Here is a 20,840-nt window from a genome sequence, read left to right as displayed (position 1 = left end):
TTCACCTCATTATATTGATTTTATTCACATTAAACTGTAACAGTCTCACATGAACGTTGTACAAATTTCAGAGTTGGACTCAACACAGAAAAACCAGCACAGAAGAAACGGACAGGAGGAATGTTAATTATTTACATGGCTTTTACAGGATTACACAACTACATGCACACAGGGTCTTAAAAGAAAAAAGAAAACAGAACTTGAATCTGGACAGATGTAGACTTGAGGTCATGTGTGCTTCTGCTCAGTGCTGTGTTTGTCGCTTCTCCAGGAAAAACTGCAAAATCAGACAAATATTCAGACACTCAGATCGAATACACAGACACACACGGCTAGACAAGATCACTTTCTGTCGAAGGCCAGCAACTACTAACAATCAGGCAAATAGATGTTAAGTAGATGAAAAGTTTTCACATATGGAGCATTTAATCACTTGCATTAGTGTTTACTCCAACACAAGTACTCATTACAGCAGGAAAACAAAATACAATATTTTTTAATGAAAATATTTTACACTGTGAAAAGCTGAGATGAGATTCTTGCAGGATTAACTTCCTGTGTGTAAAACTGTGAACGGGAAAAGTTGATGATGTTCAGAAGTTGATTGTGCCTCAATGTTTATCCGGAATTTTCTAGTTTAACCAAGTGAGGTGGTGACACTGTTATTTTACACCAAGTAGCCTGTAGTTAGCTAAAGAATAAAACACTTAGAGGTGTGCTGTTATTAGTGACATTGATGATTTTCCTATAACAGAAGGTCCCGAAGTATTTTATTCCCCTTATACCACAGCAATTTGGCTTTCATTTGTATTAATTAAAGAATGGCACATCATACTTTTGATCTGTGTATACTCAATGTTGTGAAACGTCCGCACAAGTTAGTTCCTGTTATCACTTATGCTATAGCAGCTGTAAACAGTTCTGTTACTGAGAAATCACAAAGCACACACTCCTGTCCTGAAGACTTTCCGTGCTGACACTGGAGACTCCTTCCTTAAATACTAAATAAACATTTCCTAACTGATGATTTCACCATTTCAATGAGTAAATGGTTTTCTTTGTTAAATGACATGTTTTTATTTCATTTTTTAGACCAGTTTAAGAAGTATGATGGAAATCCCTCAAGGTGATGGAGAATTTGAACTTGAACTCTCATTGAACTAATGAGAATATGTAGAACAAAAGAAGAAAAGCCACATCCCCTGAGCCAGTCTTAAGGGTGCTGTGCTCTGTTTAAATTTGTGCAGTGTCAAATCAAATCAGATCAAATGGAAAACTAAACAAAACTATTGACATCAATCTAATCAGACTCAACTAAAGGATCAATATGTGTGAAGATGCTCATAAACACATCTTACACACTTCTTATGTTCATGTATTTGTGTATGACCGCATCCTCACCTTCCTGATGCTGGCGAAGGCCGGCCCGAAGTTGCTGTGAGTGCGTGTGCTGCTTCGGATCCACTCCGGAAGTTTCTGCAGTGTGCCAGTGCGGGCGTAGCGCCGGTCACACAACACGATACAGGCGTAATCACCCCTGTGACGAATCGCCCGGCCTGGGAGAGGAGACAGGAAGTGATGAAACTCAGGAAACAAGATGCAGCTCATTTCTTGTACACATACTAAAGGTACAGCAGATTGCAAAAGTTTGCATACCCCTTGATTTATTAGTGAAAATATATGAGGTAATTTAACTGAATGAGGCTCATAAAGGTGTCTAATGAGTTAAAAAGCACCACACGTTTACTTTTCAAGACGTGAAAAATTTAAGCTATGAAAAAGTTTAAGACATGAAAAGTTTAAGTTTGTACTTTAAATCAGAAAATACTGACCTGCCGCAGTGTTAAGGAAAAGAGTAAAAAGACAACAGTTAAAGCCATTATTCAGAAATGGAAGAAACAGAAAGACATGAGTAAAGAGTAACTAGGTTTAAAAAAAAAAAAAAAATAAATCAAATCCCCGCCAGAGATTATTTCGAAATGAGGGTGCACAAACTTTTGCAAGTAACTATGCAGTCATGAATATTATTTTAAGGAGACAATCAGCCTGCACGCTGTGTGTTTGTGCATATGTGATAAGTTTTTATATCTTAGTGGGAGCCATGTGTCCCCACAAGGACAGGAATGTCAGACAGATCTGATGTGGGAACATTTGTGTGGTTCCCACGAGGAAAACTGCAGCTTTTATTTACAAAACTAAACGAGTGAATAAGTTTGCTTTTGGTTGCTGAGGTTAAGGTTAGGGTTAGATTTAGGTGTCGCACAGCATTAATTAGCTCCATTAATAATGATGTCAATGGAAGGTCCTTACAAGTATAATAAGACAAATGTGTGTGTGTGTATGTGTGTGTGAGAGAGAGACTAAAGCTGTATAGGCAGGTTATACACACACAAATCCTCATTATACCTATTGACTGGTTAACAGCCTTCATGCACAGGTTTTCGATTAAAGCCTTCCCTGGACTTCTGCCATCCACAAGAGGCTGAAAAGAGAATGGAAGTAATAAAATTATTATATTTAATTATTCTTTAGAGATTTTCTTGGTGATGTTATAAAATAAAATTAATTCAGTTCATCACTAACCATGTGCTTATCTAAATACGCCATTTTCTCCTGAAGTTCAGGGGACTTGATGTTGGGGTACGGCATTCCGACCATCACAATACATCTTAATACACACACACACACACACACACACACACAAATGCATGTAGCTGGGAGACACAGATGAAGTAAACATGCAAAGATTTTCATGTGAGTCCAGTTTACAGTGTGCCATTGGATATATAATAGCTCCATAGCAGCATCTGAGGAGGCATTTTAATTGGAAATAGAGCTCCAAAGTTGGCTAAAATGACAGCATTCTGAAACGTCGTTCTTGGTACTGTAAATTGCAGCGGCATGGGGCTGGTGTCATTTGGAAGCTACTGAAGAGCACTTTTTAACTGTTATAATGAGGTCATTGTGATTTGGAGCTATCAGGCCCATCATGATCTCTGTATATTTTAACTCAGACTGGGACCTCTGGTTTTCAAACATTGCAAATGCATTAGATGCATAATTAACAGAATGCTAATTTTCACAATGTGAATCGCACATTCCCACGATGCACATTGTCACATTTTGCATCGCGATGTGTCATTACACCCCTACTATCTCATGACCACAGCGTCAAATCAAAACCATCAGACTTTTGCTAATATAGTTGCTTTTTGGGTGGAGGTTAGTTTAGTATGAGTAGTGTGCGTGGTTTGTCGGAATCACTCTCACCTGCCCAGATCATCTGAGAAGTTAATCCCTTCACTCATCTTTCCTCCAACCACAGAGAATAACAGCGCCCCCGACTGGCTGCCTCCAGTATTGATGCAGCGCTACGGCAGATAAATGCACCACAATTTAACTCCACTTCAGTATAACACCACACTGTTAGAACAGGGCTGGGCAATATGACAATATACAGATATCATGATATGTGATCTCACAACATACTTTTCTGATTTTTCAGTATTTCTATAACAATTAAAAACTCTGATTGGAATCAGCAAATATTAGATCTATTATATTACATGTAAGTAATGCTGCAGGCATGCTGTTATAGGAAAATAATGAACGTGAAGAAGCCTGATGCGAAGCCTCACAGTTCCAGTTTCCACCATGAAGCTGATTATCTTCCTATAAGAGCATTTTTTCCTTTTATAGCACAATTTTTCAACTATTACATTTTATTAATTAAAGAATGACTCATCATATTTTTAACCCGTTATAGAACATTAATCACCTTCTGACCAATCAGATTCAATACATCAGTAGCGCTGTGGTAAAATATATAATAATATACTGATATTTTATACTGAATCTTTAAAAGTGTAATTTTTTAAACATTACCTCCATTTCATTGTTATATATTTTTGTAAAAAAAATACATGTACTGATACATGTTGTATATAGTAGAAATGCCTTCAGGTATCATGATATGATATTTCTGTCATATCGCCCAACCCTACTTTAGATATCACACACACACACACACACACACACACACACACACACACACACACACACACACACACACACACACACACACACGAAAAATAAATCTCATTAAAAACACACCTGGATGCACTTGGAGTACTCAGACAGCACTTGCTCCACCTGACTCGCTTTCTTTGGTTCCTGGAAAATCTGAATTACACGTAAACACGACATCATTAATATAAACTTTGCTCTGAATGTTATTTACCTTGTTAGTTCATGACACTGGTGAAATTGTGCAAAAGATGAAACTGCCTTTTCTGTAATAGTCCATCAAAATTCAAAGATTTTGGCTGTCTCAAAGTCTTCTGATTTTTAGTACTTTTAGTCGCTCACTCCAGAATTATTGGCACATTGCAAATAGTTTGTCCAATTCCTTAAAACAAATTACTTAAAAAGTTGGAGAAACTATCTGGAGGGTGCCAGTAATTCTGGAGTGGGCGAGGTGGTACTAACAGTCTTCTGATTTTTAGTGCCACCTCACTCACTCCAGAATTGTTGGCACCCTTCAAATCGTTTCTCCAACTTTTTAAGTAACTTGTTTTAAAGAGTTGGAGAAACTTCTTACCTTTCTTTGAACAAAAATCCTTCTCATAATCCTTTCTCTAAATTATTTAACACTCCTAAATAATCTTTGTAATAAGTGCTTAAACTGATAAAACTGTATAGTACCACTATATGTTTAAGCCCAAAATATCACTCATTACATGTATTATTTCTTCTATAAATTCACTTTTGCTCATTTTCATACAGGATTCATTCTGGACTTGATCAAGTGGAGGATTTTGTTTCACGTTGTCTTTAGAAAGTACATCAAGTGTAGTAATGTGTACAAATATTTACCTTCTTTTTGGCTGCAAGTCGTTGGAGGACTCCGTTACTCTCCCAGTGTCCCAGAATTCTCCTCTCGTACTCATAGGAGGGGAAAAAACAGACCACGCCTCCTGGAACCACGTTGCACAGGTTGGACAGAACACGCCCCGTCTCCTCCATCTGAACGAACACACACACACACACACACACACACACACACACACACACACACACACACACACAGAAATAGAATGTTAAGTGCATAAACAATGTCAGTGATATTAGCAATATTAAGCTATTATGGATGGGAGGACGACATGGTGTTTTCTAGTTGTGTCTTCATACATATGATATTTTTAATAAGGGTAAATAATAATAATAATAATGTTTTTTAAAACTGTGCATAAAAAGCCTATTTGTAATGATATGGGGTAATTTAATTATAATTCAAATGTACCTATAAATATATATTTCCTGAATATACCCATGGTAAAAGTGCATTAAGTGACATTTTAGTACACAACTTTTTTTTTTTTTAACATTTGAAACCATGGTAACCATATTTAAGACATTGAAATTTGGATGATACCATATTCAAGCATAAATATGGTAGAACCCAGAAAGAAAACGCAGGTTTAAATATTATATTATGTTTTGCTCTTTTGAGGGCAATTTTTTTCTATAAAGTAAGGATTCTGTGACACCAATGCAGGAGGTTTGGATTCACAGGGGTGTGTGTATGTGTGTGTGTGTGTGTGTGTGTGTGTGTGTGTGTGTGTGTGTGTGTGTGTGTGTGTGTGTGTGTGTTGTACCATCTGTGGTGTGTCTCTGGTCTGGAAGGTAAACTCCAGCTCCTGTCCAGACGGTCCAGTGCAGAGGATTATGGGTAGAATATTCTCCGGAGGGATGACATGACCTGAGGCACAGAATTTTACAGACATGAATAGTTCTGTAGTTATAATGAAAGCAACACACACTCACACTCACACACACACACACACTCTCACTCTCACAAACACTCCCACACACACACTCCCACATACACACACAATCTCTCACTCTCACACACTCTCTCTCTCACACACACTCTCACACACACTCTCACACACACTCTCACACACACTCTCACACACACTCTCACACACACTCTCACACACACTCTCACACACACATTCTCACACACACATTCTCACACACTTACCACATGAAAACTCTACAATGCGCTCATTAGGAACTCCAGCTGAAAGGAGAAGCTGCTCCTTAAAGTCTGAGACCTGTGACATGAAAAAGTGTTAAGGCATTCAGTTAGTAAGCCTTGCTGTGTGTGTGTGTGTGTGTGTGTGTGTGTGTGTGTGTGTGTGTGTGTGTGCGTGTTGTATGCTCTTACAGGCTGCATGGTTCCCCCAGCGATTACGACGGCCCTGCATTCTTGGAGAACTTGTGCAAAATGAACCGCTGCGTTCAGCATGAGAAACTTTACACTACTCTGAGCCAGGCATGCTGCATAGAGACAGAAAGATTTGTGTCAAATGTATGTATATCAGGTACAATATGTCTAAGTACACACACACACACACACACACACACACACACACACACACACACACACACACACACACACAAACACTTGTCCTCCTTCTCTCCTTGTCCCTCACTCCAGGAGCTGCTTATTGTAAGAATAAAGGAGTTCATCATGTTAAAGAAGGACATCTATTCACATTGCTGCTTGTTGCCATGGCAGCACGGAAGTCAGAGAAACGGCTCAAAGTCTGTTCATGTCATGTCAACATGACTGTAATTACAAGAGACTAGTCATAGCCATTAGCATGTTTGATTAGATTGCAGACAAATATAACGTATAAAGTTAAATCCTGACATTACAGTCCTTGACTGGCTTTGACTGGAGAAGCCGCTGCTTTTTTAAGACGCTGGGTTTAAAACGTGACAGCAGTCACGTCAGAACTAATAACGGCGTGATTGATAGTTGTGAAGGATTGTAATTAATGTGCTTCTGATTTCATGTAAAATCACCATCATCTACACGGCTGAAACTTTAACAGGAGTAAAAGTGGCATAATATGTAATATTTATGTGTAAAATAATTTTAATCACAGTTCAGTTAACATTTAAAGCTCAATGCTGTTTTAAAGAAATAAAGTTGAAATGTAAAACTGGATTTTAAACTAAAATCAGTCTGCAATACAAAACAATACGTCCATGAAACAAGCTCCTGTAATCACTTACGTTATAGCAGCTATAAACAGTCGTTCTGTCATTTACCTGTTTTTTCTCTTGAAGCTAACATGGAAAAAAAAAAAAAAAAGCTTGTCACATTACCAAATAACCGCAAAGCACAACTTCTCTGTCCTGATGACTTTCCCATGATGGAAAACTTAAAGTTACAGCTTTACAAAGTACTGACACTGGAGACTCCTTCCATAACTGTTAAATAAACATCTCCTCACACAAAGCTTCAGCAATGATTGTATGGTTTTCTTTGTTAAGTATTAACAGTTTTTTAAAATCTGTTTTATCATTAGGCTTAAATAAGGTGAAAGTCCCTGTAGAAGTGGTCACTATAGAAATGATAACGTATTAGAACGAGCTCGTTAATATATACACCTGTGATGTGCCTTGCAGGTGGAACTACTGTCAGAGCTGCTGTTACAGAAAATGAATCAACACCTTCTGACCAATCAGAATGAAGAATTCTACAGCTTACCTTGTTTTTCCATCACCACTCTTCCATCTTTGTTGGCGCTGGTGAGAGCGAAAAGGAAGCTTTCCACAAGCATCATAGGAGACGCCATAATCGGTCTGTCTTCTACTGAACCCTGAGGCTCTACAGGAGCTACAACACACACACACACACACATTTATATACAACATTAAAATGTTGCTTTATAAAAATTAGGGTCTAGACACTGAATGAGCTGAATAGAACAGTGGGCTGGAAAAACTTCCCAAAAATGTTAGGAAGAAATCTTGAATGGTGATCCTATAAAATCAGGATCATCAGATGACGCCTGGGACCATGAGCGAGGTTTTTTTTTCCAGGCCAAAACACTATATACCAGTTAAATTAAATTCTGTGTAACCTGTTAAAAAATTTGAAGCTGTAGCATACTGCAGATTATACTTTCTAGCAATCTGTGTGTGTAGGTGAGAAGCTGACATCATAACATTGAATACATACTCATAATAAAACTACAATAAAATAGTATAATTATAATATAATAATAAAACTAGATTCATTATTCTGCAGAAATATTCATCCCCATGACTGACAGGATACCTGTAGCTTTGCTCTGAAGGCCCTGCAAGAAGCGTCCAAGTCCTTCAGTTCTGCGATTCTCCTTATTCATAGAGCTTGTGTGTGTGCTTACACCGCTCCCTTCATACTTCTCAGAAAATCCAAACAACTACACAAACACACAACACAATCCTCAACAGTGTGTTTGCAGTTGTCCACATTTAAACCTCTATCCAGCATATCTGAAGTGTATGAACAATAGAAACACCTTGAAACCTGGTGAATATCCATTTACAAGGCTCCCTTAAAATTGAAGTCCAAGGCCAGTTCATCAATAAATGAAAATAGAACATCACGACCCAACCGTGTACCACGGTTAAAAATAAAGGTCTTGTTATAAAACACACTGAAATCTGTTCATAGGGAGTTGTATCAACTTTCCAACACTGGAGCAATACATTAAAACGTAATTCCTGTACATACGCCATCAGAGCCACACAACTAGCACAAATCCCCCTGTGAAAAAATCACTCTGAATCTCTGAAAGGACAAATTCTAAAAAAATTATAGTTTTTTTTTTTTTTTTTTTTAAATACATTCGTCTGTGGTACTGAAGTATTCTTAAAAAAATACAACATGAAGGATTATTGATGGAATTGCCCTTAGACTTCCATTGTGAGCAAGTCTGGAGTAAACGTTTTTGCTTTACAGTGAAACCTAACATAATTCATGTCTGTGGTAATCATACATCCTGTACAATGAGGAAAAAGGATAGAGATTAGGTTGGAAATGTTGCTCAGCTCACCTTCCTGCTGATCAGACTCTTCTCAAAATATCTCTGAACCTTCATTAGAAACAGATTTTAAGTCAGTTAACAATTATTTTACTTTTAGAACACATTTAAAACAAGGCCTGCTGTACAAAATGCTTAATATTTAAACTTTTTTCCCCTTCAATTACTGCTTTCAGCTGCTTTGGATAATAAGATAAGCAAGGAATAAAACACTTGAGGGTGTGCTGTTATAGGAAAATAATCAACGACAGGGTGGTGTGATGTAGCCTGACACAAAGCGGAGTTATTCTGACTGCCCCAGAGTTGATTATTGTCCTAGTACAACACACTCTGCAGTGTTGTATTCCTTCATACCACAGCAATTTGGCAACAATAAGATTTTTTTTTAAATTAAATAATTACACATCATACGTTTGTAATATGACTTTAAAACAAATTTGTTCCCGTTATTGCTTACACTATAGCAAATATAAACAGTTGTCCCCTCACTAGTGGCTCTTTTTTACCTTTTGAAGATAATAACATTTTCAAAAGATTGCTGATTGTGACGTTACTGAGAAAGTGGAAAGCACAATCTCCTCCGTCCTCAAGACTTTCCGGTGGAGGAAAACTTACTGAATGTTACAAAGCACTGACACTGGAGACTCCTTCCATACATGTTAAATAAGAACATGTTTTTAATCTGTGTATTATTAGGCTTAGATTATGTACAGTGTGAATTAGCTCTTACTATAGAAATGATCATGTATTAGAATGATTGCATTAATATAAACCTGTGATTTGCCTTGTAGCTGGAACTGCGGTCAGAGCTGCTGTTATAGAAAATGAATCAACACCTTCTGACCAATCAGAATAGAGAATTCAACAGCGCTGTGGTATAAGCAGACTTACCTATACACACAAATGATACATTCACATACAATAGGCATTCAACTATCCCAAAGGATAATTAATTTATGTAAAAAAAGCATAAAAGAAGCATGTCTGAAGTCTACTGGTAGAATGTTCCAGCGCCTCGATGCAGTGACCGTAACAGCACGACCATCTTTCTGCTTATTTCAGATAAAGGCGAGGAGTTCGTGTCTACCAAAGCCATTCTGATCTACATCTTTCTTTTGACTTCTTTCTTTTACATGGTGATAAGTGTGTGTTGTACCTTGAACAGGTTGATGTTGTCTATCTGCGCTCTGAACAGGAAGTCATTAATGGTTAACAGTTCGGTTCCTGTGGTGAAGAAAGAAATAAAAGGATTAGTGTACAACCAATTTAAATTGCTCTGTCATTTCCAGATGTGTTTTTTTTTGTCTGTTTTTTTGGGATCGTCTACAAAACACACTTCATGAGAAATTGAAGAGTTATTTAAGTTACAGTTATTTAACAGCACCGAGTTTTCTCTTAAACTGTGGATTTGCACTTCAGTCATGTTTCTGTTTTTATGTTGTTGTGTTTTTCTATATCTCAGTTTATTTATGTTTTTAGTCCACTGTTACATATCTGCTAACTGACTGCTCGCCTTTTCCCAGCCTGAGTGTGACGTCACAAACACTTTGGCTGTCCTGTGAATATGGTCAATACAGGAGTGATTGTTTTAAAGAGGTGATGAAAAAGAAACATCCATGAAAGAGTCATATGTGTATGTCCATGTGTGTGTGGTATGTTTTTATATCTTAGTGGTGAACGAATGGCCCCACAATGACAGCACAAAGATGTGAGTACATTTGACTACAAAAATTGCAGCTTTTATTTTAAAATCGAAAAGAGAGGAAAGTATTTGGTTGCTGAGATTAAGGTTTGGGTTAGATTTAGGTGTAGCATTGCAATAATTAGCTGTATTTAGCACCAATCCACCAAGAACTCCACTTCCCAGACTACACCATGGCATACAAACGTGGCTACTGCAGACTACAAACTCCAACACCTCTCCCCACCTGTACGTTCACACTCACCTGAATACAGGTGAGAGACACCGGTTCCCAATCACACACACACACACACACACACACACACCCTATATAAACATGAACTCTCACAAGGCAGCTCAGTCAGTGTATGTTGACCTGACTTACCGAGCCTTTGCTTACATGTTTAGATATTCAGGTTTTTTGAGCTCGTTTTGCTTCCTGGTTTTTGGATTTTGCCTGTGATTTACTGACTCCTGATCGTCTGACCTTCTGCCCGTCTCTGTTCACGATGTTGCTTCACATTTTGGATTTGTCTGCCTGTTTTTTTTTTAAATAAAACTCTCTACTGCAACTGCATCCGTCTATGACTCTGTCGCATGACACATTTATACTTGTGTCAATATCCTTGTGAGGACCTTCTATTAAGACAAGTGTGCGTGTGTGTGTGTGTGTCTGTGTGTGTGTGTTTACCTGACTGAGTGGTCTGAGTCACAGGATTCAGGCCCACCTTCCCTGTGGTTACAAACAATGTTTATTAAAATAACAGCAAAACACAACATTCCGCTCGCTCTCTCTCTCTCTCTCTCTCTCTCTCTCTCTGACACACACACAGAACTGACCTCCAAGAGTGCGCACAAGTCCCTCTAGCACAAACAGGATTTGCTTGATATACATCAGATTCTTGGCCTTCAAGCGGCTCCTGCAAGAGACACATATGAATATATCCAAATATAGATATGCTATTTTTTCCTTGCAAACATTTGAAAGCCATTTTAAGAAAGTCAGAAGCATCTCCTGCCATTTTAAAACATATTTATGAGGAGCAGGCATTTTTAAAAGCCTGTAAGTAATAAAGTAATGAGAGGTTTTTTTTCATTTACCTGTAGCGGTCACAGTACTGAGAGAGCTGTGAGTGAGCCCTGCACAGCTGAAACACAACATCAACAGCTCCATTAGGCATTGGCAGAAAATCGCTTACATGATTCATTACAATATTATTTGTAGCGTACCTAGCTGAACACTGAGCCATTAAAATAGCATTTCATGAATCTTTTACAAAGCAATGCTGGAGGATTTATGTCAAACCTCATGAGGTGTTTTTATGTTATAACTATTTGTAACTATTTCAAGTTACATGTTATTGGCTTTACTAACACATTAATGAAGCTTTGAGGCTCTGTACAGGCACATGGTTTTTTTTTTTACCTTAGATTAAAAACTATTATGAAGCGCTATTCAAAACCAAGTTCACATATTTAAAGCCTATTTGTCAGCTGATGAATGATTTTCAGGCTGTCATGCTAAGCTGGTCAAAGCTGCATTTATAACACTGGTATGAAGGAATAATGTATACTTTCTACAACTTCACTTATCTATAAAAGTATCTATGAACTAAATGAATTAAATGGTTACTTCATAGAAGCTGTATCAAGTGGTCAAGGATGTGGTGTTAGTCGAACAAAGCAAGGTTGAATACCACAGCAGGGTTGAATTCTCAAATCTGATTGGTCAGAAGGTGTGCATTATTTTTTGTATAACCGCACGGCTTGGACAGAAGTTCCAGCTGTAACATTAACAATAAGTTAATATTAATGCACTTGTTTCTATAGTAACAGCTCATACACAGGGACTTGTATGGTGGGCGTTCCACATAATCTAAACAAATAATAAAACAGAGTGGTGTTTAACAAAGAAAAATGTATAATTCCTGATAACAAGACATTTGCATATACATTTAACATTTATGGAAGGAGTCTCAAGTGTCAGCACTTTTTAACAGGCATGGTGCTTTGTAAAGTTTCCCAGTATGGTAAAGTCTTCAAGACAGAGGAGCTTAAGCTTTGAGAGAGAAAGAGAGAGAAAGAGAGAGAGAGAAGGAGAGGCTGGTGAGGGAACGACTGTTTATCGCAGCTATAACAAGTAATAACAGGAAATCGTCTCTTGGACGTTCCACAACATTAAATCTAACTATGAACCATTAAAACGTTTGATGTTTCATTCATTAACAAATTAATCATTGTAATTGTTGGCAAATCACTGTGGCATAAGTGTAATAACACACTCCTGATGGTGCTGTTATACAAAAATAATCCACTTTGGGGTGATAACGGTTCACACCATTCTGGCGTGCATCATTTTCGTATTAACCACGCCATCTGTTATGTGTTATTCCTTACCTAATGACTTTCAATATAAGAATTAAAAAAAAAAAAAAAACAACAATCTCACATTTTGACGAAGGTCACATCAAGTTTTGCTAAAATCCTTTTAAAAGAAACACCCAGCATTACCTTTATAAAAGATTCATGCAACTCTTATAAAGGTGTTATAAAGGACCCAAAGTAGTTATCCAACACACACAACAGTGTTATTGTGGACAGCTTAAGTATCTTCATCATTTTATTCAGGAGATATTTTAGCACGTCAAGGCAGCTCATGCTTGTTATGACAATCAGCTCGCTATTCAAAGCGAGACACGACATTATTTAAAAAATTTTTATTAGTCTGGGAATCTTGGGCTCAAACAGACATTTTTCACAGCGTATTAACAGTTTGAAACTGGTACCTTGATGTTAAATGGTTCAGAGACACAGCTACTGGTAAAAGTGTAGTACATCTGTTAATATAATTTAGTGAAAATATGGTTAACTGTGCTAAAACATTCAGCAGAAATGAAATTTTCATCATATGGAAATGTCCCTGGTGCTTATGTATCTGTACTGAATGAAGCGTATAACTCACTATCAGTACTCTACAGGTTTATTTCTGCTCTCTGAGCTGGAGGTGTGGATCAGGACTGGGATCCCACAGGACCCAACAAAAGAGTCATGACAGCGAGTGTATTTTTAGTTTCCTGTGGGCAGGAGTGGGGGGCCTGATAAGAAGCTCATGGGGCAAAGAAAGGCCATGTTCATTAACATGAGAGTGTACTGGGTGCTTGTGAGGGACTGGTCAGAATTTATTCAGGAGTGGGCAGGACTCCCACACACTCCTGTACCCTGAGGTACAAACAATGTTAATGTCCCCTCAAAGGTATAGGGGGCAATATGTGTATACTGCTGATAGGTTTGACATGTTTTTTGACATGTTTTCCAGTACTGGACCAGAAAAAAAAAACCCTGTTTACTTCAAAATCAGTTAGAATACAAGTCTAAGGCTGCTTTCACATCTTGTGTCCTGTCCTGAGCGCTTTTCGTGCAGCCGTAGCTCATATCAGCACCATACCTGTGCTCCGTTGACCTCAGCGCTGTGCAGTGCCGTGATCGTGTCCGTGAGGTTGTGAGCCTCGTCGATAATGACGATCTGATCCTTCAGCTTGATCCCGGACGCCTTGCGAGTCGCAGCATGAAGGAGAGATTGATACGGCAACACCACCACCTGAGAGAGGGAGGAATAAACTTTAAAACTGGATATTTGAATCACTGAACCCCTGATTCAGCACTATATGCATGCCCTCAGTTTGTCACCAAACACGATCAATCACATCTGATATGCAAATTATTAGAAAAGAATGATGTACTTGGAAACCTTTAACTATAAATCCTAGATTTGACTAATGTTAGTAATGAAAAATATGATTGTTAAATTATATTCCATATATTATAACCCAGTCATGTCCAGTATACTTTGGACAAATGTGAGCTAGATAGCTAGCGGTTAACTTGCCTGCTAGCACTGAGGATTTCAGAATGCTTCAGATTTGCATATTCATGAATATTTATAGATCCTGGAATTTTAATGAGGGTGAAATAGAGGTATAGAGATTCCTTCCTGGGCAATTAAACATTTTATTATTAATCTAAATTATACGTCTATGGGCACATTAGTTAAGTAAGGAATCAAACATGTAGGAGCATGCGGTTATAGAAAAGTAATCAACAACGGATCGGGGTAACGAAGCAGAGTTACTGTTACCACTCCAAAGTTGATTATTTTCCACCATTTAACGACACATCCCGAAGCGTTTTATTCCTCTTAGACCGCAGAAATTTGCCAACAATTACACTTTTTATTAAGGAACAACAAATTATACTTTTTTATCCATTTATTGTTACATTAAATGCTGTGGAACGTCCTGAGAACAAGTTAGTTTACAGTTATTGGTTACTTTACAGCAGTAAACAATCGTTCCCTCACCAGCTTCTTTTTCTCTCTCTCATGAAAAATTAATAGCAAGGAAACAGACTTCTGAACTTTAATTTGTGTGTGTGTGTGTGTGTGTGTGTGGACCTGAGCTGCAGGAATAGCCAGCCGTGTGCTGTAATAAGGGCAGGTGTGTGTGTCTCGGCCGTGCTGCACGAGCTGCTCGATGTCTCTGACGCTCGCCAGCACCTCGTCTCGCATCGTCATCATCTTCTCGTAGCCCGAGAAAGCGCAGGTCGCTTTGATGGCACCGCGGCGGCGTTTAGGCTCCGAGTCCACCTTGTTCTGCTTATCTTTGTACAGAGGTCAAAGGTCAAATGTAACCTGGAATCCTACAACAGATGTAATGTTTTTTTCCATATACACTTTTATATACAGTATGGATCTCATTTGTTTTTCGTAATGCTCATGGGTGATGCGTTTGTGGCGTGTTTGAGCGTGCGTGATTCTGACCATGTTTATTTTTTTGCAGCTCCATACAGCGATCGTTGATCAGCTGAACGCTCCCCAGTCGTGCCACCTCTGGATTAATGCACAGATTCTGAAGAGACAAAAACATCTCTAATTTTCTACTCACAAATACAGTACTTACATAAAAATAGTTTTAAAGAAAAACTGAAAAAACGAGTAAAAAGCCTAAATATTTTCTCTTTAAGCTCATAGCATGTGCAACAGAGTGCTTGAGCAGGACTAAACTTGCATAACCAATGGCGAGTGTCCTCCGGGGTCTTATTATTGTTATTACTTTGTTATTAAAGGTGCAGTGTGTAATATTGAAAAGTGTTTCTAGACCTGTAATAATCACAGAATTTCTAAAACACCTTGTGATATGCAATATTGCCATCAAAGAGATTTGATTATTTTGTTCACTTTCAGGTTTCTGTGTATATTTTTTCCAGGTTGGAAATAACTACCACCCCAGTGAGACAATGAGAACAGAGCTGCTAAACCCCCGCTTCCCTTTTTCTTAAAGCTCCTGGTCACACACTTTCAAACATTAAAAACTGGTTCAATAAAATTTTATGTTTTAATGTGTTTGTTTTAATATAGAAAAGGGGGTTGGTTGGGGGATTAGTAGGGAAAGACTTAGTAGGGGGATTAGTAGGGAAAGCAGCAGTGGGGTCCAAAAATAACCAAATGCTCCTTTAATGTAAAACAGAGCCTCTAATGTTAACAGATTAAAAGCTCACCTAACAGCCAACTAGCAAGGTCATTAAGAATACTGTGTGTGTGTGTGTGTGTGTGTGTGTATACCTGTCTAGACCCGAGATTGACCAAGCTGACCGTGGAGCTATACGGACTCTTCTGCACTTCATGCACGAACTGGGCCAGCTGTGAGTGTGTACGGCTGCAGTAATAAATCTGATATAAAGAGACATAAAATAAAGAAACACAAAAAACACACATCACATTATATGCATCACACAAGCTCATGCTCACTTAAATTATTTTATGATTATTTAAAATTAAACCTGAAAAGCACATACCATAATAACGCCACTGACAGGAAGTCAGGAACCAATGAGAATATGTTGAGTAAATATGTAGATCTGAATATATCATTCTACATGCTGAGCAAAATCCTCAAAAACATGATACAGTGGCTCAGAAAATGTATAGAGTGTAAAGGTGGAGATGTAGAGCATACTGTGCAAATAATAAATACAAAATTAAGTACATGTCGTTTTACTCTCATTGATTCTTGACTTTTCGGACACCCTGTACTCTATGGGCCACCGTAGATCCTGGGGGCAAAGCTTTGTGAACATGGGCAGGAATGGTGGAGTAAAAAATAAAAAAAATAATTCAAATATCGAACCCAACTAACATTTAGAGACCTGATCTTGGGTGGAAAAAAAAAAAAGACTAATCTTACCTAATACACGTTTAAATCAGAAAATCTGAACATTCATGATATGTGAAAATAAAATATGCCATAAATGACATATACACGCATATGCTACGACATCAAGAGACACGAGGATCATTTAGCCAAGACGCAGACCCACATTAGGTGACTGTAAGTGTAGGATCTTTAAAATTCAAATGTGGACCTTTTTTAGTTTTCAAATATGCAATTATTAAAATTTGAATAGTATTCAGACAGCCCTAATTATAACATATCTAATAATTAATAAATGTACAAAACATATTTGAGATCACAATCCTTCGTTTTTTTTTTCTGGGACCAAACACAGATAATAAAATGTATGTGCTCATAAATGTAAATAATACGCACCTTAGTGACGTGCTCTTCCTCCAGATCATCATCATCATCATCATCATCACAGAGCCTGGAGAAGAGTGAGCATGAACATTAAGAGTTAAAGAAATGCTATAACAAACATAGAAATGTGCGCACACACAAACACACACCTGTTTTTGGGTGTGACTTCTTCATCGCTTTCATAATCCGCAACAACGAGCCCGTCCTCGTCGTCTTCGTTAGGTCCTTCTTCTGAGCCTGCGTCCTGCTTACTGCACTGCAGCAGCTTCTCAGTCTCGCTATTCTCACTGTTCTGTGGATATAAGGGCACTTTTTAGATACGTGAATGCATGTGCACACGAAAATATACTGCAGTACACAGGGGCGGCTGGTATTAATGCGCTAGCAGGGCTCCTCCGCCATTTTACAAAGATAAATATATATATATCAAGGGTTATAAAGGTTTGTTTTTGGCATCCATGTCAGATTTTTGCTGCTAACAAAAGATTTTTGCTGCTATTTTGGACTTTTTTGTGGAAATGAGCGCAACAGCACCACTAATAGGGCTGATTTCTTTCTAGAACAGACTGTAGATTGTCAGGCAATTACACAGAGTGACACGCCCCCTAGATTTGGTCTCCATCTGCACTGAAAATGAGACCTTGTGATCTAATCCATTGCTCAATCCTAATAATTTCATTGCCGAACTACTGATATTAGATGGGTGCTAAAATCTAATATCACGACCAGCTATCACTGATAATGATATCACAAACTGACTTTTCTCTTCATGGAGTATTTAAGCTGAGCATTGTGTCTGATCATCTCCAGTCGGTCCTCTCTCCTCTTCCTTTTCACCTCTTCGTCCTGGGAAAGAAAGAATGAACATGTACTATATTGATCACACTTCAGCACACTGGTACGAGTACATACTGCACCTTTTGCAACTTATTAATACGGTTTGGTGCCAAGCTATTCGATATTCAGATTGTTTTAGTTTCCCACCTTTAATTTGTTCACCATCTCTCTCTCTGCTCTTTTCTGCACAAACTCTGAAACCCAGTCCAGCTCTCCGTCAGCACCAGCGCTGCTCCCTTTTTCCTCCTCCTGAACCGTGATTCCGTCCCCATCTTTTCCTCCTCCACCTACTGACAGCATCATGACTCATCAATTCATCCTGACAAAGCTGTTCAAAGGAACTATGCAAGATTTGATTCACCACCCCGAAACACTGGAGATTTCTGCTCTTTCCTTGTCACGAAATTGCAGACATTCTCAAGACTTCATTCATATATACACTTTTAAGCATTTTCTAGGCATTTTTTTCTCCATTAGGGATAAATTCACACATTCATACAATTTATTTTGATTTAATTTAATTTGAATTTGGTTATTTCTGTAAAGCTGCTTTGTGACAATATCCATTGTTAAAAATGCTATACAAATAAAAATTGAATTGCATTGAATTGAACTGAATTTTTAAATGAAAGTCATTAACTGTATCATGGAAATTTTAAAGATCATTGATTGTATCATGAAAAAGGAAAACATGAAATGTGAAATGCTCTAGTAAGGATGTTTCACTGCACCAAATAAGGAAAACGTACTGCTTTTAGATAATTGAAAAGATGTCTAGAGGCAATGAATTTTGAATTTTGCTGTACTTTTCCACCTGACAGTGCATCATGGTGCAGTTACTAGACTAAATCCTGCCCCATCCATCCCCAGCTTGAGTGTTCATTTCCTGTCATCTAATGCTACATTTATTATTCACAATGGCAGGACAGTACTGTGGTGCCTCACAGCTCCAGAGGGCCAGATTCAGATCCTGAGCTCAGGTTACTGAGAGGAGTTTTGCACATTCTTCCCCTGTTGATTTCCCTGTTGGGTTCTCTGGGAGGCCAGTAGGTTGATCCATGACTTTAAAGCATCCCTAGGTGTGAATTAGTGTGAATGTGTGTGTGTGTGTGTGTGTGTGTGTGCACGATGCCCTGCAGTGGACAGGCGTCCCAGTCTGGGTGTATTCCCGTCTCACACCTAGTCTCTGCTTTCCAGGATAAAGTACTTACTGAAGATAAATGAATCACTCATAAGGGCATTAAACACTCACTGGCAAACTGTACACAGTACAGAATGCATAGATCACAGTGGGTGGGTGGCACAATATATGATACATAATTAAAACATTTAAAAATAAATAATAAATAATTATAATAATAATAAAAAACACCACACATTATCCAAACATTAGGGAATCGATTCACTCTGAATCGAATCAGAAAGAATCGATTCGTGAATCACCTGCCCTCGCGCTCACTGTGTGCTCCAGGAGCTTGGCAGCTTCTTGTCGTTTCTTCTCCTCGCAGTCTTTCAGCCATGTCAGCGCACCACAGATCAGACTCAGAGACTTCCCCTGCAGATCACAAGCCAGCAATGAAACCCCTAATGTAAAGCATGGACGGATAAACAGAAAGATCCGTGCAGACTGACCGTGCCGGTGGGGCTCTCGAAGATGCCCACTTTGCCCTGCTCGAGCACGGCGTACAGCGCCTCCATGAAGCGCTCCTGGATCGGATACGGCTTAAAGGGAAACGGGAAGCGACTGACGCCATTCCCGTTCTCCATTTCAGCCAGTCCAGTGCCTCAAATCAAAGCTGAAACACCTCGACGAAAGACCGCTTAGCTACTTCAGCTGTTCGCACTAAACTTCCTTGAAGGTCCGCGCCATGGATGAGTGTCAGCCAATCAGAACGAGACCCAACCTACTCCAGTTAGGGATCATCATCAAATGACCACTTTCACCAAATGAAACATTAGACATTGGGCCTCATTTATTAAGCCGGATACAAACGGATTTGTTCGCAAATCATTCGTATGAGCGTTTACACAAGAAAACTGGTATTCGTGAAAAATCTTTTAAATTCATAAAACACGTTCGTGTCCTACTCGTGCTCCTGAGTGTGTGTACATTTACGCATAAGTAAGAAGACTAACTAACGTAAACCTCAACTTGATCGGCTTCACATCATAATTTGCATGGATTCCTGCACTGTTATATTATAATATTCTTTCTATTACTTTTACAGCTTTTATCCTTATCCAGAGCGACTTAAAAGCGACTTATAGAAGTGCTTTGGAGTCTCTGTCAAAAACACATCCTCATGCTAGTTCACTTAATCAGGGACTAAGCATACCATCGAGAAAATTTTTATGAAAATCAGTTTTATTTTTTTGGTATTAATTAAAGAATATGAAAAATAAAGAAAGTGAGCCAACACACACCCATAAATTAAGACTAATAAAACTAATCATTCAATATGACAAAAGAAATGGCGCTGTATAAACGGAGGATTGGCCGGTCTTTCTGCGCAGCGATGTAAGCTGTAAACAGCTTACAGGATCGGCTGATGGAAGATTAGCACTTCATTATTATTGTTATTATTATTAATAAGAAGTTAAAATGGATCCCTGGTGGTCTAGAGCTCTTACCGCCGTGGTCTGGGTTCAATTCCTGGCCAGGGACCCAACCCAGCCACTGGGAGAGTACCGTCAGTGCCAGTCCCAAGCCCGGATAAAATGGGACTATTGTGTCAGGAAGGGCATCCTGTGTAAAATCTATGCCAAATCTGCTGTGGTGACCCCTAAGAAGAGCTACCAAAAGAACAACAATATTAAAAATAATTTCCACTTCTGTCTTTC

General features: G+C 38.5%; 1 protein-coding gene across 2 annotated transcripts; it reads right to left on the bottom strand.

Annotated features, from left to right (window-relative positions):
• ddx11 (DEAD/H (Asp-Glu-Ala-Asp/His) box helicase 11) lies at window positions 1-19,868 on the bottom strand. 2 transcript variants are annotated; one of them, XM_026914193.3, is made up of 27 exons: window positions 19,632-19,868; window positions 19,443-19,554; window positions 18,147-18,289; window positions 17,922-18,008; window positions 17,312-17,454; window positions 17,175-17,229; window positions 16,190-16,297; window positions 15,389-15,476; window positions 15,023-15,228; window positions 14,018-14,170; window positions 11,674-11,720; window positions 11,413-11,492; window positions 11,264-11,305; window positions 10,048-10,115; window positions 8,904-8,942; window positions 8,141-8,267; window positions 7,568-7,696; window positions 6,233-6,345; window positions 6,047-6,119; window positions 5,658-5,761; window positions 4,876-5,025; window positions 4,114-4,182; window positions 3,271-3,371; window positions 2,584-2,668; window positions 2,407-2,482; window positions 1,402-1,556; window positions 1-277 (listed from the first exon to the last, which is right to left on the bottom strand). In XM_026914193.3, the coding sequence occupies exons 1-27, from the start codon at window positions 19,764-19,766 to the stop codon at window positions 245-247; spliced, it is 2,721 nt and encodes a 906-aa protein (XP_026769994.3). In that variant the 5' UTR covers window positions 19,767-19,868; the 3' UTR covers window positions 1-244. The 2 variants fall into 2 exon arrangements, with proteins under 2 accessions (XP_026769994.3, XP_026769995.3); XM_026914194.3 differs by having other exon boundaries at window positions 18,147-18,286.
• Window positions 19,869-20,840: the final 972 nt, after the last annotated feature.

The sequence above is a fragment of the Pangasianodon hypophthalmus genome, chromosome 6 (assembly GCF_027358585.1).
Source record: "Pangasianodon hypophthalmus isolate fPanHyp1 chromosome 6, fPanHyp1.pri, whole genome shotgun sequence".
Taxonomy (NCBI): Eukaryota; Metazoa; Chordata; class Actinopteri; order Siluriformes; family Pangasiidae; genus Pangasianodon; species Pangasianodon hypophthalmus.
This window is presented reverse-complemented; position numbering and strand designations above follow the sequence as displayed.